Below are 18,900 nucleotides of genomic sequence, written 5' to 3' on the forward strand. Positions count from 1 at the left end.
TTAATGATTTAAAATTAATAGCCACCCATGGCTACTATGTTAGACAAGAGAACACAGAGGAGTAATCCTTTATGTTACTGTTAGTTAAGACCTGTAAGTAACTTCCCCTTAGGTCTTTACAAGTTTAGAAGCTAGGAAAAAGGGGGGCCAGGAACCATCTTCTCTTATCGCTAAGTCTTATCGGTCACATTCTTCATGTGTGATAATTCTCTTCTTTTCCTTTTATCCCATCCTCTGCCATTTTCATAGGCCACCCTGTCATCTAAGACACAGCGTGAGCTTTTTTGCGACTTCTGTGGTCCCTATCATGATTCACTTCTGTCCCACTGTTCATCATTCCCAGCCTTTTTTGTTTGGCTCAGTTCCTAATCTTTTCAATACGGCAACTCGAATACTCTTTCACCTCTTGTGCTACCCTAGATCTCCCTGGTTACAAACACGACTTAAAAACCTCAAGTTTAGTTAAATACAGTTCTCACTAGTACACTACACTTACACTGAGCCTGAACTTAGAAAGCACATAAGAGTTTTCACTTTAAATTCATGACCAACAATCTTCTTTATAAAGCCCAGCAATCTCTCATGTCTTCTGAGACACGGTGCTTTCATGCCCAGGTGGACGACAGGTCCTTCCTTCTTCAAACTACCAGAAGTTTTCTTTCAACATTCTCAACTTAAGACTTTGGTTCTGAAGAATCAAAGCAGCCAGGGGACCTTGTATAGACGTCCACTACCCAATCTACCAATTCACCTGCCTCAGTACAGATACACCCCTTCCTACCTGTTAGCATGGAAACATAGTTCTGAAACACTACAGTGCTGGACCACTTCCTTTTCATCTAACTAAGGCTATACCTGAAGCTAATCATTCTTTATATTCACCATCTCCCCAATTCCACTTCATCATTTCAACCAGCACAAAACTTGAAGGTCATGGATCCCATCCCCCAAAATCAAAACCACTGTGCCACAAACCTTTAGCTTCTTATTTCTCTCCAGCCTCTGCCATGCCTACAGCAGACTCTCTCAAAGGCACGGTCTACGCTTACTGACCTAGTTCTTTGCCACATTCTCAAATCCAATCAGTCTGTCACCCACTACTACACCAACACCACTCCTGCCAACTGTCAGGTCCAATGTCATGTTAAACATTCTCCCTGTACTCGGTCTATTAGATTTTCAAATTTACAAAATTTACAAAACATATAATCTGTACACAATTAAATGCTAATTATCAAGTAAAGATTATATGTGATGCCATCAACACGGTATGCAAAATGATTCTCTGAAGAGCAAAATAAGCATTGGCCTCAATATTCACTCAAATTACCTCATAAGCTCAGTGCAGTGTTTAAAGTCTTAAATGTAGGTTTCGAAGAACAAAGTGCATGACAATTTAAAAATTCTTCTCTGTTATACTCGTCTTACTAAGACTTACAAAAGAAACAAAATCTCTACTTCACACAAAAGTGTATGTTTCATTAAACTATGCAGGGTTACTCACCGCCCACGTCTTAGTCAACCTGAAAATTGGTGCACTCTGTAAGCCAGACACCACAGCCATTAGTGCGTGGAGGTTGTTAAGTTCATACAGTTTCTGAAGATTTAAGAAAAAGTTTTTGAAGAAAATGACTGTAGGAAAATACAGATTAGCACAATTTAGGCAGTGGGTAGAATAACTATTTATTACTGTTCCGGTCACTGTTGAGAACTGTCTTCTAGGGTACCCAGTAAATTATTTTTGGCCGGTAATATAATGTTCATGTTCTACCTTGGCATTTTCACCCCAGCTCTGGGAATATGCCCAACTCGAAATGGGAAATATACTTTCAAGGCTGGAGTTAGGGCTTGGTACCAAGGTTAGCTGGCATGGCTGTAGCAGCCATGTGCATGGGTCTGGTGAGCATCCTTGCGATCGAAGATGACTGGTCATCTATTTTGTGGTCCAGTCATAAGAAAGCGTCTACTCGGGTTGGTTTCTTGCTGTCTTTAGTGCCCCCTCCATTTCCTGCTTCCTCATGCTCAAGACCCTTGACATTATGGGATGTTGTTGTTATAGTATGCAAACATCAAACAGTAAGTTCTATTTTCCAAAAAACCCATTTTACATTTGCTGTTAGTTTCTCAAATTTTTTTGTCATACCACATAATACTTTTACCCTTAAAGTGGTATCTAAAAGTTAGTCACTTTACAGTTTTCTCAAGCAACCAGTAAGCCCCATAGTGGGCACTTAATTGAAAAACCACAGAAAGCAAATTAAAACAAAACAATGCACATGAAACAAGATGTAAACCTTCATAGAAGATTCTATAATCTAGCTGAGGAACTAGTCACTGAAGGAATGTATGTTAAACATTTACTGGAGACTAAGTGCGTGTTAGACTCCATAGATGCCTAAGCCTGCAGAGGACCTAAAGGGAAAAGAAGAAATCGCACCTTGACACTTCTGCCCCTGCTCCTGCCAGAGTCTGTGGCTTGTCATCATGCCCTAATGTTTTCAGACCTGCCAGCCTGACAAATACTGAGAGCAGATTTCCTAAACCTTGTCTTGCATTTTGTATGTGACTCACTCTATATGTTTGTACAGAGTGCTGTTGGTTCTGTCTCACTAGAGAATACTGCCTAAAACAGACATTAAAGGGAATGACCTATGTGAGCCTTCATTACAAGCTGAACATAAAAGCCACAGAGTGTCAGAATATGACTTAATAGTGATAAGGAAAACATTAGGGCATTGGGGCTTGCAATAAAAGCAAAGGCTGTCATATATAAATCAAAGAGTCAGGAGAGGAACCATTTGATAAGAAAAACTGTAGGCTGTATGGACAAAAACATACAAATAAATGAAAAAAAAAAAAAAAAAACCCTCAGAATCTATGGGGAAAGCCATTACTTTCTTTAGTTAAAAAACTAATAGTTACCTAACTTTTCACAAAGAATGCTTTTAAAACTTCCTCTAACATTTCTGTAAAATCTTACACATGAGGAAGGCTAGTCCTGCCACCTAGTGCCACACAATTTTAGAATAAAACTGTTTCCTGTGCTCAGGGAAAATACAGGAAGAACTCCAACTTCAATCCTAAGCTTTCCTCTATCGCCTTTCAATTCACAGGTGAGGGAGGACCTGACTATTCCAAGTATCACAAACAATGATGAAGACTGGATCCATCAACACTCATGAATTCCAAGTTATTACAGGTTGATCTTCGTGTCTTCCTGTGGAATGTTCTGTTCCTCCCTTCGAAACTCAGATTATCCTTGAAAACCATGCTGCTGTTCCAACTCTGTTTATTACCTATGCCTCCCAACAACCCCTCAGTGTACCTGCTAACATCAAATATACTATTCTTCTAAACTAAAGTGTAGGAGACTCTGATGGTTCACACCTATTATCTTAGCACTGGGCGTCAGAGGTTGGGGAACACAAGTTTAAGGTCTTTTGTTAAGATTTATGTGCTTTTATTTTATGTATATAAGTGTTTTCCATACATGTGTGCCCCATGTACCACTTGACTTCCTGGTGCCCATGCAAGTCAGAAGGAGGCATCCCATCACCCACTGTGTGCTAGGAAGTGAACCTGGGCCCTCTGCAAGAGCAGCAAGTGCTACAACACCAAGCCATCTATCTCTCCAGCCTGCAAAGTCTTATTTTCTATATAGCTGGGTAGTTTATCTCACAATTTAAATAAATAGACAGACAGACAGCAAAAGACAAAACCCAGTAACCAAAAGCATCATGTATTCTCCAAGTGAATACTACATGACCTTCTCCATCAATAATGTCTAATATTTGACAAATACTGTAATTTACCATAATCTAACCCCTGACTATATAAATGGGGCAGGGGGATGACCAAGAATAGAGAGAAAGGCAGAGAAAAGAGGCGTTCAATGTACTCTACAGGCCTTACTTTCCAGGACCAATAAACATATAGTCACGTAAAACATTTCTGAATGGGTTAACTAAGGATCAAGTCATACTTACCTTAGCAGTTTTAATATAGTGGCTCAAAACTTCTGCTCTTATTTTCAGTGTTTGAGCATGGAGAATCTCTCTTACAACCCAAAAGCTTACCTGAAAATAAAAATTAAAAAATGACCAAAGGGCAAGAAATTCCAAGACTAAAATTTAACATTAAATTCTTTTTGATATATTTGCTATAGTTATTTTTGAAACATACTTTCTTTTCTCTTTGACTATGGTTTTCTTACAACTAAAAGAAAGTATTATGAAATACAAAATAAAAACTTCATTTTAAAAGTTGTGTGATGGGGTTGGAGAGGTGGCTCAGAGGTTAAGAGCACTGGCTGCTCTTCCAGAGGACCTGAGTTCAGTTCCCAGCACCCACATGGTGGGTCAGAACCTTCTATAATGAGAGCTGATGCCCTCTTCTAGTGTGCAGATGTACATGTAGACAAAACACACCTATATACATAAATAAATACATAAACTGTAAAAAGTTTTATGATGTCTTTGAATTCAATGAAGCCGTAATTTAAACAAACAAAACAAACTTAAGAACCATTTATTAGAAGCTGACAAGATGGCTCAGCAGGTAAAAGACCAGGTTAAAGAGCCTCTGAAATTGCAAGGCTGGCAACCTGAGTTTGATCCCTAGAAGTCATGGTGGAAGTGGAGAATCAACTCCCAGGTTGTCCTCTGACCTCCATGTATGCATGACAGCATGTGTGCACCTATATACGAATGAATCTGTGTGTGCGTGCGTGCGTGTATACTAAAGGCACATAAGATCTATGACATTATTAAGTTTGGTCAGAATAGTTGCTTATCAAATGATATATGTATATAGTATGCATTAATTCATGTTCTACAAAAATAGGATCTAAGCATGTTAAGTTGGCATAAACTTAAGTCTAAACAGGACTCAGTTAAGAGTGTTAGGAAAGGATTCATGATGTCATAACCTGTATTTCTTCACTTCAAAAAGGAGAAATATTTTAGAATTTTCTACCTGTAAAGAACCATGTGTGTAATTACATGTATTCTATGAAATTTTATGTTAATATAAATTATATATTTTACAAAGTCATAATAATACTTGTTATACTCATGCCAATAATGCTCCCTGATTCTAACAAGATTTTATGAACTAGCAAAAGTTATACTACAAATATTTAAATAGGAACTTTAGCAAATATAAGCAATTAATTTGAATCTAAACTGCATAATCAGTGACTTAATTAAATTTCACATTAGACACATTTTAAGACAAACAGAATTTTAAAAATCCAAATGCTTGTCATTTTCATCAAAAGTTGTGATGTCTATCAACCCCTTGATGAGTCTGGGCAGTATGTGGCCACTTTCATGCAAAGGTTCTTAGCAAAGCTGGCTCTGACTTCTAAGGTGAAGCCACACTTCCTAACTCTTCCCAAACTGACCCTTTAATAGGGGACCAAGCACTCAAACATATAAACCTGAGGGCCGTTCTCATTCAAAGCACCAGAGCAGGCATTCCAAAGAAGGAAATAACAATACACTTTTCAATAACCTCAGATGCACTTAGCAAACAACTGCTAACATCATAAAAGGACAACCAGACACTAAGAGCCTCCCAAAGTTATCACTAAACAACCTGTAACTCTTGCCAAGGGACCAAAACTGACCAAACCTTTGAAACCAGCAGCTAGCTTACACATAACAAAGAGTCAATATGCTTGGGTTCATTCGTGTGTAAGTAATTTAAAAAGATAAAGGAAGAAATTTTAGATTAACAACTCAGAAAACATTCTATTATCAAGAGTAGCTGAATTTAGCCTAGAATGTGGTGAAAATCAACGATTGAATGAATTAGAGCTACTGCATCATGTTTATACGTCCAAGAACTGTCATTAATGAAAAAGGCCATTTATGATGGCATATTTTACAAAGACACAAAGCAAGCATGGCTATACAGCTTGTTTAAACAAATACAAATATTTCTGGTACATCTACAAGAATCATAAAGAAGTTAAAAATACAAATAAAAGATGAAGCTAAGTATTGTGGCACATGACTACTGTTAGCATTCTGTCTAAACTCCATCCCCATAGTTACCTGGCAACAGCCAGGTGTGTTCCTCCCCACAATTACTGTTGGCCTGACCCACTATAAAAGGGGCTGCTTGCCCCCCCCCCTTGTTCTCTTGCTCTCTCTTGCCCTCTTGGGCTTTCCCCTTCCCCCTTCTCTTCCCCATTCCCTTTCTCCTCTCTCCATGTGCTCATGGCTGGCCTCTGCTCCTGTACTTCTCTACTCTTTCTCTCTGCCTCTCTACTACCCTCTTAACTCCCTCCCCATGCCCTGAATAAACTCCGTTCTATACTATATGTTGTGTGGCTGGTCCCTCGGGGGAAGGGATGCTTCGCCATGGGCCCGCTGAGACATCCCCTTCTTCCATACCTAACTACACATCCACAGAACATATTCTCTCTCTCTTTATCTTTTTATAAACACATCAACTACAATCCCAGCACTCAGAGGCAGAGGCAGAGGCAGAGGCAGAGGCAGAGGCAGAGGCAGAGGCAGAGGCAGAGGCAGAGGCAGAGGCAGAGGCAGAGGCAGAGGCAGAGGCAGAGGCAGAGAGGCAGAGGCAGAGGCAGAGAGGCAGAGGCAGAGAGGCAGAGGCAGAGAGGCAGAGGCAGAGGCAGAGAGGCAGAGAGGCAGAGAGGCAGAGAGAGAGGCAGAGAGGCAGAGAGGCAGAGAGGCAGAGAGGCAGAGAGGCAGAGAGGCAGAGAGGCAGAGAGGCAGAGAGGCAGAGAGGCAGAGAGGCAGAGAGAGAGAGAGGCAGAGAGAGAGGCAGAGAGGCAGAGAGGCAGAGAGGCAGAGAGGCAGAGAGAGAGGCAGAGAGAGAGGCAGAGAGGCAGAGAGGCAGAGAGGCAGAGAGAGAGGCAGAGAGGCAGAGAGGCAGAGAGGCAGAGAGGCAGAGAGGCAGAGAGGCAGAGAGGCAGAGAGGCAGAGAGGCAGAGAGGCAGAGAGGCAGAGAGGCAGAGAGGCAGAGGCAGAGGCAGGAGGATCAGGAGTTCAAGGTCATCTTCAGCTACAGATCAAGTTCAGGGTTAGGCTCCACAACACAAGGCCCTGCCTCAATGAAAAAGGGAAGGGCGACTCAGCGGGTGAAGTGCACAAACACGAAGACCTGAGTTTGGGTCTCAAGCATTCATGTAAAAAGCTGGGGAGACAGTGCTGGGATTGGTGGGAGGGTCTGCAGAGACAGGGGGATTCTGGGTGCTTACTGGTCAGCGAGTATAGTCGATCCACATGCTCAGAGTTCACTGAGAGACTGTCTTAGGATGGGCTGGGAGTGATGAAGAGAATACAAGGACACACTAGACTGCCTTCCACCAGTGCATACACAACCAAGGACAGTCATACCATCCCTCGCCCAAGCACAACTCACATGATTAAATCTTCTTGTGAAAGCAACTGCGTTTGGTGCAGAACTGTATTTTTCTTTTTTATTCCATCCACAACTTGAAAGTTCCTAGAAGATTAAAACAAAAATTAAGTATAAATTAAATGTAAGAAACAGTTCAGTTTTCTTCATTAGGGAATTTAAATAGTAAAGACTGTGTATGTTCTTTTCTGGAACAAGCAATAGGAATACATAACAATACTAATTATTCTTTAAAAGATAAAACAAATTAATTAGATTATATGCATAAAATTATTATCTAAAAGAGTACAGACAAACTTGTATTTCATAATCAGAGTATGATGGCGTGTCCTCTGGTCAAATACCCCAAACACTGCTGACTGTCAAATCTATTCATTCAGTCAGAGCCATCCCAAGTAGCTTGTCCCTTTTTCCTCTGTACAGGTACATGGTGTGACCTGTGTATATGTGCTGTGGGCTTGCTATGTGGATATACAGGGTGGAGGCCAACACTGGGTGCTTTTCTCAGTCACTCTCCACCTTAGTTTTGCGATGGTCTCTCACTGAACCTGAACCTCCCACTTCAGCTAGACTGGCTCAGCCACAGCCAGCCATCCCCAGCCACCCAGGCTCCACCTGCCCCTTTCCCCACCCCACACCACGTGCTCGGATTCACAGTCTGGGCTGGTCTTCCACACGAATGCCAGGGACTCAAAGTCTGAGCCAACTCTCAGCCCCACAATTAATCCTTTTAAAACATCTCACTCTTTGACTTGACAGCAACAAAAGAAATCTGAGAAAGAATATTCCATCATTACTCTTTGATAGATGAGAAATTTTATTATACCTGTCATATTTTGTTCAAAATGTATTTGTGCAGATAATTGTGTATTTTCCTTGATTTCTTTATCATGTAGTGCAAGCATCAACTAGGAGAATATCAGTGGTTATTGTATTTAATTTTTGAGATACTAAAAGAATGTCCGTTAAAGGACACTACCACCTAATTCTAAAATAAATAAAGAATTTGCAGTTGTAGGCAGGTTAGATCATGTTAGGCATAATTATTACCTGGTTATTATCTTAACTTGGAAATTAAGCATGAAATAAGATGACTGTGAGTCAAGTAGACAAAGGGAGGATCCATGATGTCTACTCTTGGTTGTCAACTTAACAACATCTGGAGTCAACTAAAACCTAAGGAACTAGGTGTACCTATGAGGCATTTCCCCAATTAAATCATTTGATATGGTAGATGCACCTTTAATCCAGATCTTTTGAGATGGCAAGATTCACCTTTAATCTGGGCCACACCTTCTGGTGGCAGCCTATATGAAGGACATGGAAGAAGGAAGCTTTTGCTCTTTGCCTGTTTGCCCTCACTCTTGATGGCAAGTCCATCCCTTCACTGGCATTAGAGTCTACTTCTTTAGGATCCAGTGTGGACTGAAGACCATCTGAGACAGCCAGCTCATGGGCTGAACAACTACTAGATTCTTAGAATTTCTGTTGGTGAACAGCCATTGTTGGGGTAGCTGGACCACTGCCTATAAGTCATTCTGACAAAGCCCTTTCTAGATAAGACAGATTGATGGATGGATAGACCAACAGACAGATTGAGATTCATTCTATCAGTTTTGTTCCTCTAGAGAATCCTGACTAATACAACAAGCATTGGCAAAATCCACCAAGATACTAATTGGATGTTAAGTAAGAATTTATGTGTTAAAATCTAAACAACAAGAACCTTAAGAGATGCAAGAAAGTAGCAATTCAAGAAGATGGCCAAGAACTTAAAGATAACAATTGACCTTCCTATGGCTTAGTACACAGATGAAGTATATGGAAGAAAAGCCAAAGCATAGTATCAAAACAATTAAAAAAAAAAAAAAAAAAGCAGGACTCTGTAGACAAAAGAGATTAAAAACAACAAAAGAATCTTATGTTAATTTTTCCTAAAGTACAAATCTACTTCAGAAAATACTACTAGGCAACTGAAAGCAACAACTTCAAAGTTCTAGAATTCTACATCCAGTGAAATAAGAAAGACTGGAAAGTGTGTGCTCACTCTCAGAGAGCAGGAGACACAAGCTCAAAACAGACTGGCAAATTAACGAAGGAGGAGGGGGTGACTCAGTGGGTAAATCTGCTTGCTACCTGACCCGAACTCAATCTCTCGTGGTTGAAGAGCCCACAAATTGTTCTCTGGTCTCCACAAGTGCTCGTAGCATTCACACACCTACATGTACACACACACACACACACACACACACACACACACACACACACACACACAAAGAGAACAGCTGGGGATGTAGCTTGGTGGTAGAGCTTATGCCTAATATGAGTGAGGCCCTGGGTTCACTTCTCAATGCCACACAGATAAAGAAAAACAGAAGATGGAAGAGTCAAGAGAAGAAGTCAGAAAACCCAAAAGGCAGGAGAAAATGGTTAAAGGCAGGATGGGGTGGGGAGCAGGTAGGGAGATAGCTGTAACTTACAAGGGGTAGCAGAGGGAAAGTGCCAAGGGAGAGTTGTTTCCAGTGTATGATTCTGTACACATCTGTTTGTGTAAATCAAACATCACAGAACTACACAGACATGCACGGCACAAGCATCACTTTTCTGTTTTGATACAGTACTACAGTCAAGATGCAGCTGCAGGAGAAACCAGGTAACAGGCATGGAAGATTTCTCTGTACACGTTTGCAATTTTCTATAAATCTTTAATATTTGTACTACTTTCTGCAACTTCCTGTGTTCTGTGGTTACTTAAAAAACACAATATTTAAAAGGTGGAAAAAATCCACCTGATAGATTACAAAGCTAGAACTGTATCAGGACTCACTACTTTCTTCTTAAATGCTGACCTGTATTTATAGCTGCCTAGACTGAAGGTAATTTGCCCTGCTCTACCTTACCTACCAAGAGACCTTTAATTTCGCAGTGAGAAAAAAAGTTCCCTTGTCTTGAAGAACATCATAACAATGGACACATGGCTGGGAAGATGGCTCAGTTGGTAAACTACTTGCCATGCCATCCTGAGGACCCAAGTTCAATGGACCCAAGCTCCAGGCAGGAGCTGCAGGACACACCTATTTAAAAAATTAAAAAAAAAGTGCAGGGGCTAAAGATGGCTTAGCAGAAAATAGTACTTGCTGTTCTTGCAGAGGACCTGGGTTCAGTTTCTAGCACCCCCGTGCCGGGCAACAACCTTCTAGAACTACAGTTCCAGTACACCCTCTTCCGGCCTTTATAGGTGATCCACATACATGGTGCACAGACAAAACACACATACACATAAAATAATTTTTCAAAAAACAAAGTGCAGAGCACAGAGGACCGCATCAAGCACCGACCTGTAGACCCCCCCCCCCTGTCCGTGTGCACTGGCCCATTCACATACACACTCAGGCAGTACTGGGATACCAGATAGGGAGCCTCCAACAGCATCTCCTAACTTACTTCATGAACGCAGATCAACTTGAAAAACAAAGTGTTTGTGAGATGAAGTGAAGTCTTGCTATATATAGCCCAGGCTGGCCTTGAATTCACTGCAATTCCCCTGCCTCAGATGTCCAAGTGCTAGGATTATAAACAGGCACCACAATAAACTGCAAATGTTTTCTTTCTTTTCTTCCATTCTTTCTCTTTTTTCCCTTCCTTCCAAAAGAACACCTTTCAGAACCGTTCTTATGACTCACACACCTGGTTACTCTGAACAAGCAACCTGAAATGTCCCAAAGGCTACTTGATGGTTGAGGGAAGCTCAGTCAGAAAAGTAAGGGTCAGTTACTCTGCATGCAACAATCCGGTCGCTGTTCTTTGTTTAATCTAGATACTGTCAGTTCATCTTACAAACTGTAATTATCTGAGCTCCTCACAGCAAAACAGGAAAATTAAAATTTCCCTATGGTCTCTTTTCTCTTTTTGTTTCAGACTCTATGATCTTCCTACAAATAACACTATAGTATCATGCAAGAAATGAATTTTGCTCTGTCATCTTTATACTGATGCCTTGGTCACACAGAAGCCTGTACTGATGCATCTCACACAAACACCCCAAAACTGAAAACACTTTGTAAAGATGTAGCATAGGAACAGAGAGAACTGTCTGGGTGTGCTATGTAAGTACCCCACACCCTCAGCCCTGACACATTAACATTTGCTCTAATGTGCTCAACTTGCCATTTTAAGCACAGCCAGGAAAGAGAGTCTTCAAATATATAAACAACCATAATCATTGCTAAAATAAATTCAGAACAGGCATGGACTCACTGTGAATCATTTCCTATCAAGATCAATTTTCAGTTGCATTTATTTCAGAAGCACAGGAGGGTAAAACCCCACAACTGATGACCACCTACCCTATGAGAGAATGACTCAATTCACAGGAGTCACAGCTTCTCTTACGTCCTGTAGGTTCCAACACTCTTAAAAGCACTGTTCTAAGGGTGATGATGTAGGGATACCTATAGACAGAAGAAGAGAAAAGGCCAATATAGACCAGCATGTAGACAGAGACGAAGGGAGGTAAGAAAACAGTGGAATTCCAAAGACTGGGGCAAGGGACACAACTAGGCAGAGGGTGTCTGTGAGATGCTTAACTGTTGGTGAGGTAGCCATGTGTTCAGAGTGAAAGCTTTAAAGAGACAAGACATCCATTTGTACCCAGTTATAAGGCTATACAGAAGTCACAACCATGGATGGAATTCCACTCATCATGTTTGCATTTTTATTAAAAACAAAAACAAACCCCCGAAACTATGCAACCTAACAGGGTAAGGCCCTCTTTTTCCCTGAGGGAGAGAAGGGACCTCCTCTAATGAGATTAGGGATAAAGACAAGCTATTTTCTGCTTCCACAGAAGCAAATGCCAAAACAACTTTCTCCCTGGTCCCAATGGAAACCTGACCTTACTATATTCTAGAAGCTGGTGTTGAGCACAGCAACCACCCTGACAGACAGCTGCATGGTGCACTCTGCTATTCAAACATACAAGACCTGCCACAGCTTCCACCCTCTCACTGAGTCCACGACCTGCTTACATTTCAATGCAATGATCATTTTATTAAAAGAGGAAAATACTTGTTAAAAACATTTTATGTTGCTAAAATTATAGTCTTTTGGCAGACATAAAAATATCTGCAGAGAATATCTTTTACACACCCTATGCGAAATGTCTCAGGATAAATTTTTCCAAAATATTTTAATAAGATTCATAATTAACTAATAAGATTTCCCTAATTTAACTAGCATTTTCCCAGAATCTCTAGAGTGTCTCGATCACACAGATGAGCCTTACTCGTTCCTAGTAAACAATAAAACTGAGACAGTTTTGAGTATCTAACAGAAGACTAGTTCTATAACCTCCTACCAATTAAAAACATCATAAAAATAATTAATTTGTATATGACCTATGTATGTCCTCCAGTATAAGGATGTATTTTATATATATGAGTACTCTATTTGCATGTATGTCTACATGAAAAAGAAGGCATCAGACAGAAGAGGGCATCAGATCACATTATAGAGGTTGTGAGCCATCATGTGATTGTTGAGAATTGAACTCAGGACCTGCAAAAGAGCAGCCAGTGCTCTTAACTGCTGAGCCATCCCTCCAGCCCTGCGTCGATTCTACTTTAAAGCACCTCTAGGCTCCTTGTAATACACGATGCACCTGCAGGCTTATTTAGCATTATCACATACTGAAGTACTTCGGATGATAAATATTATTAAATCTACTATAAAAGGTTTAAATAAATTTGCATTCACAGTGACAGTGCAGTGTTACCAATGGATCATGCCTTATTTTATATAGTTAATCACATGTCTTGTATGAATTTACATTTGAAGTTTTCCAATTTTCAAAGGTACCTAATCTAAAAACAGAAAAAAATCCATGATGTCCCAAACTCATTAGGACCTTCAGATTCGGACTACTGAGCCTGCAGCTATTGGACTGTATTGGGTAGTGGCAGGGAGAGAAGTCTATACATGCACAGTACATGTACATAGAACTGCTTTTTCTAAATAGTTTTGTTCTGTGGTTGCTTAGAATTAAAATGTAGAATATTCTTTACGCAGTGCACTGTTTGTGAGAAAACTTTTAGAGGGACCTTGTCCTTGAAGAACACATGGGAACCTTGTGTGGGTTTGAATGAGATGTCCCCTATAAGCATTCGAACACTCACTTAGTCCTTAGTTGGTAGCTGTTTGGTAAGAATTGGGAGGTGTGGCCTTGTTGGAGGTCTGTCACTAGGAAGGGTTTAAGGTTTCAAAGGCCTCCAGCTATTCCTACAAGTGTTCGTTTCATCTGTGGACTAGGATGTGAGGTCTCAGTTGCTGTACTCCAACACCACGACAGCTTGCCACAGGCTCTCTCTGGAACTGTGAGCCCCAGTGAAACGCTTCTTTAAGTGGTCTTGATAATGTTTTATCACAGCCATAGAAGCTTTGTAAGAGGCAGAGTAATAACTATGATGTAGATTTCAAATACAATTCAACCCTTAATTAAGGCTTATGGAAATAGTAGGCAGTCACTACTAGAGTCTAAGCCAGCTTTCTGGCATAACTTTCCCTGTATGAGTAACACAAAACTCACCCCGAAGAGAAACCCTACTAGCACAATAAATGCAGCAATGACTTCAGAAGAATACAAGCTTTGCAGAACATCAGAGATTTCACAACAGACAAAAGTATCCCACTCCTATGTATATAGTAGGATGGATATGGTGCTTTCAGTAATAAATGTCCCTCATAGCCTCAGGCACTTGAATACTTGCTTCCCAATTGGTGGTATTATTCTGGGGGCAGAGGGTACGGTCAGGTAGTATGGTTTTGGTGGAAGAAAGTTTGGGGGCGCTCAGAGTAAAAGCCTCACCCACTTGCTGGTCTGCTCTCTCTGCTTTGTGCCTGTAGTTTAACATAAGGAGCCCTCAGCTTCCCACTCCACCAGCCACACCTTGCCTGCTGCCATGCTCTGTTCTCTGTGACAGACTCAACCCTCTGGAACCATAAGTCTAGACAAGCTCCTTCTGTAAACTGCCTTGGTCACGAAATCTTATCACAGCAAAAGAAAAGTAATGAATCCAGTGGAGAACTTTTAGTTTAGAACAGTTTAGTCAAAGCTTCAGCACGAGACAACACAGAGAGCGAGGCCCTATGAATGTGTGAGAGCTTTCTTCATGATCCAAAGAGAAAGAATTCATACCTAACAGATCCACGTATATGAGAAAAACTTTAATAAAAACTTGGTGCCAGAAACACTAGAAATTAATGACTATATAAAGCCGCCCAGCTAACTTTTTGTCCTTAATCAGTATCAGAAGATTTAGTGTTAGGGAAGAAACCTAAAAAGAACAAAACAAAAGAAAAGCCTCTGTCCACAGAAATAACGTCACTTTTAGAAATCACCGAACACTACAACAGACTTTTTAAAGAACAGACTTTTTCTTGTTTTACAAGAACAGACTTGTAAAAATGACTACAAACATTTTAAGAAGCTGGAAGTGATTAATAGTCATTGCCTCAATTCACCACTAAGTGAAACAAAGTTTCTTGCCACTAAACCAGATAAAGTTTCCTGCCATTGTATGGGTGACAGATCTACAATCCATAAGCACCTGACTTGTGGTGGCCCCTCTACTGTTACCACTTCTGAAGATGGCTGTAGCTTTGACAGAAGCTCTCCTGACTGCTGTATCTCCATATTACTGGAACTCTGATTCTGAAATCAACCACTTCGGAGATTTACTCCAAGACTTGGAGTAACCACCACCACCACCACCTAGACAGGTTAAGCCAGCTTTTTAAAGTCAAAGATGAAAAATACATTAGTGGCACAATTCATGAACAGCAAAGCTGGAAAAACAAAACCTCACAACTCTTCTGACTCATCATCCTTAAGTATATGTGAAATGAAATGCTTAAACACTGAGATGGGCTGGAGAGGCATACGTGGTTAAGAGCATTTACTGCTCTTGCAGAGGCCTTGCCTAGGATACCAGCACCCACATGGTCTTTAACTTCAAGTACTAGGAGATCCAACACTATCCTCTGGTCTCCGCAGGCACTGCATATCATATGCTGCAGAAACACATGTGCAGGCAAAACACACACATAAAATAAAAATTAATAGATCTTTTAAAAAAACCTATAAGGTACAGGCATTTCCCTTTCTGTGCTTTCTGGACAACCCTGAAAAAAAATGTCTCCACTTTACCATGCTTCACTGCCATGATGTACTAAACCCTCAGAAACTGAATGAAAATAAAACAAACCCTTTCACCTTTAAAAACATGAGAGGGGGGCACAGAGGAGGGGAGGGGAGGGAAGGGAAGGGGAGGGGAGGGGAAGGGAGGGGAGGGGGGAATGTACTTAGCATCTAGGGTGAAGTGTCTCAGTGTGAGCAAGGCGGTGAGTTTGTTAACCAGCACTACTTCAAAAATAAAAATAGGGCTGAAGAGATGGCTCAGCAGTTAAGAGCACTGACAGCTCTTCCAGAGCTCAATTCCCAGCAACCACATGGTGGCTCACAAGCATCTGTAAGGGAGATCTGATGCACTCTTCTAAGACAATGTACTTACACATATAAAATAAATAAATAAATAAATCTTTTTAAAAAGATAAAGAATCGTGTGCTGGACACAGATTTAAAGGCAGCAGCAAAGCATATAGCAATTGGCAGTGGAAAGTGTTAAGGAAGAAGAGAAATAAAAAAACAACTGTGGATAAAGAGAAGACCTGTTTGTTAATCAAGAGAGGGCACTTAATAAGCATACACATAATTAAAAACGATGTCCCCAAAGGCTTACCACCTTCATCAGAGTTAATAGTCTCCACGGTAACACACCCACCCAGCCCTCAAGGTTGTAATCCACTAGCCTTTGCTCACTGGTTCCTCACCAGAACACATTTCCCCAAACACACTAACAGTGCACAGTCTCATCCCTTACAGACTGCTCATCAGCGAAGTCCTGATGATCCCGTCATCACTGAAGTCCACTGCCCCATGTCCTATGCTCTCATGCTCTCCCCTTTATTCTTTACATAACGCTGTTTAATTCATTCCTTTGTCTAAGTCTAACGCCACCAGATAACTCAAGGAGGAAGAGGGAATTAAGCATGACAGGCACCGGCTTGTGGATGAAGGACTAAAAGGATGTCAGTTTGCTAGACCAAAAAGAGTAGAAAATGTGCTTAGAAGCAAGAAGAGGGCAAAACAATGAAGAGATTCAGATCCTGCTTATCTTCAAAGCAAGTGAAACCACTGAGGTAGTTTGAGCAGTGGTCACAGGAACACATTTCAATGTTGCTTACCATGGCTACCTAACAAAACAGACCTCAGCGGTCAGACAAAGCAGAAGCTCCCGGTAACAGTTTACCCAATTGTCAAAGGGAATGGATGCACGCATCCAGGTGTGTCTGTGAGGGTTTTCCAATGATAAATAAAAAGAAGACCCACTCTGAATGTGGGGAGCACCATACTATGTGCTACAGAGGAGACCAGCTAAGTGCCAGTTTACCCCTTTCTCTGCTCTATGGCCTATAAGGTAATAACTGCTCTGTTCCACCATGCTTTCCCCACCAGGCTAGACTCTCTCAAACCACAAGCCCAAATCTTTCCTCCAGGAAATTGGTTCTGTTGGGTATTTGGGCACAGTGACCAGAAAAGTGACCAGTATATACATCGACCAAGTAAGAGGACTGATGTGACCCAGTGGAGAGAAGATGGCTTCTTAGATTGAGGTGTTGACAACAGAGAACTGGGTGCAGTAGTGCACACCTAAAATCCCAGCACTTGGGAGGTGGAGGAAGAACTATGGCTCACAGTCTTATGTCTTCAGCTACACATACTGAGTTCCAGGCTATCATGGGCTACCTAAGACCATGTCTTAAAAGGGTAGAAAAGTGGGAATCAAATTGCAGGTTCAAAGCATTGTTCAATGTCCCAAGGGAAATAAAAAAAAACCATCCTCTTAAAATGGAAGTCTGTGTCTTCAAATAACAATCTAGTATACAAGGTCCAAGCTCCAAGTCATACGCTTCAGAGGACCTGAAAGGGGTCTACTCTAGGTAAAAGAAAGCAGTCATCTAATGGTCAACCCGAAATTCACAAAACTTAACATGGGGGGGGAAAGTATAAAATATCTCAATAAAAATTTTATTCTGGCCAGGCAGGGGTGGTGCACGCCTTTAGCCCCAGCACTTGCAGAGGCAGAGGCAGACGGATTTTTGCGTTCGAGGCCAGCCTGGTCTACAGAGCGAGTTCCAGGACAGCCAAGGCTATACAGAAAAACCCTGTCTCAAAAAAAAAATTTTTTTTTATTCTGATTACAAGCTGAAATATTTTGGCTACTGGAGGTTAACTAAGTCACCAGTTGATTTTACCTATTCCTTTTTACTACGAAATGTGGCTACTGCACAATATACAGTTAAACAAATGATACCAGATTTCCATGGTTATCATGAGTCAGGTGAGAGAGCAATAGTAGATATATTTTATTCAACAGGAAAAATGATTCTTAGAAGACTGTTAAAATCAAGGCAGCAGGGGACTTCTCAAGAAAAACAGAAATAATACTCCAGGGTTTTTTGTTTTGATCATTTAAATACAACAATCATTCTCTGTCTACCATTATTTATAGAGCACACAGTTCTTCTTAGTCTCCTATTAATCCAGTAACTATTTTTTAACCCCTCTGCACTGTTAGAGAAGGACAACTTATAGAAATGTCAGGGCCCAAAGGTCATGCAGCCAGCTCTCCCTTCACTTGATAGGCAGCAAACTTGAGATACTAACACATTAAGTAACCTACATGGGGAAAAAGTCACAAGCAAAACCTGTTCATACTCAGATGTACTGGACTTACCAGCTATTACAATATTCACTACAAACTGCATATAACACAACAGATACTGCTCACTATTCCCAAAGAACCAATCGTGAATTAGCAAATGGCTTTGTTTGGGAGACAAAAATCTAGTTTATATTCTTACTCACTGAGAGCAAAACCTGTCTTTTCCGAATCTAAGCCTACTGTCAATACTGAGCTGGTATACTAGTTTAGGTATGGCCTGAATGCATCCCTGAAGGTACAGGTGCTGGGGCTGAGTCTCCACTGCAGGGATGGAGATGCGGGAAGCTTTCCGCATCTTATGGAAAGTCTTTTAGCACAGGGAAGACACAGGAGTGAGGTAGCTCTCTACGAGTCGTTGTCATAAAGACACCCATGCTTGGCTCTGCTGCACATGCCACTTCTATTTCTACCTTCCTGCCAAATTGTGAGGCAGCCAGAGGCCTTCACTCAAGGCCCAACAAGTAATACTTCCTGGTTCTAAACTTTCAGCCTCTGAAAATTAATATCTAAATAAACTTCCTCTATATAAAGTAACCAGCATGAGGCATTTTGTTATAACAATACAAAATAAACTAAGTCAGCTGTGTATAAATGGTAATTGTTGCTATTCCCTTAACAATAAAGCAAAATTACTATTATGCACAGGCCTTTAAAATGACAAACT

At 40.9% G+C, this 18,900-nt stretch overlaps 1 protein-coding gene across 11 annotated transcripts in view; it reads right to left on the minus strand.

Annotated features, from left to right (window-relative positions):
- The window catches only part of Ralgps2 (Ral GEF with PH domain and SH3 binding motif 2), a 131,174-nt gene that overhangs the window by 73,711 nt on the left and 38,563 nt on the right, over positions 1-18,900 (minus strand). For all 11 annotated transcript variants that reach the window (XM_076941410.1, XM_034513681.2, XM_034513679.2 and 8 more), the window contains exons 5-7: positions 7,399-7,482; positions 3,987-4,076; positions 1,505-1,597 (exon numbers count right to left, since the gene is read on the minus strand). In XM_076941410.1, coding sequence (XP_076797525.1) covers positions 1,505-1,597; positions 3,987-4,076; positions 7,399-7,482 — 267 coding nt within the window. The remainder of the gene's footprint in view (positions 1-1,504; positions 1,598-3,986; positions 4,077-7,398; positions 7,483-18,900) is intronic.

This window comes from Arvicanthis niloticus, chromosome 10 (genome assembly GCF_011762505.2).
Source record: "Arvicanthis niloticus isolate mArvNil1 chromosome 10, mArvNil1.pat.X, whole genome shotgun sequence".
NCBI lineage: Eukaryota > Metazoa > Chordata > Mammalia > Rodentia > Muridae > Arvicanthis > Arvicanthis niloticus.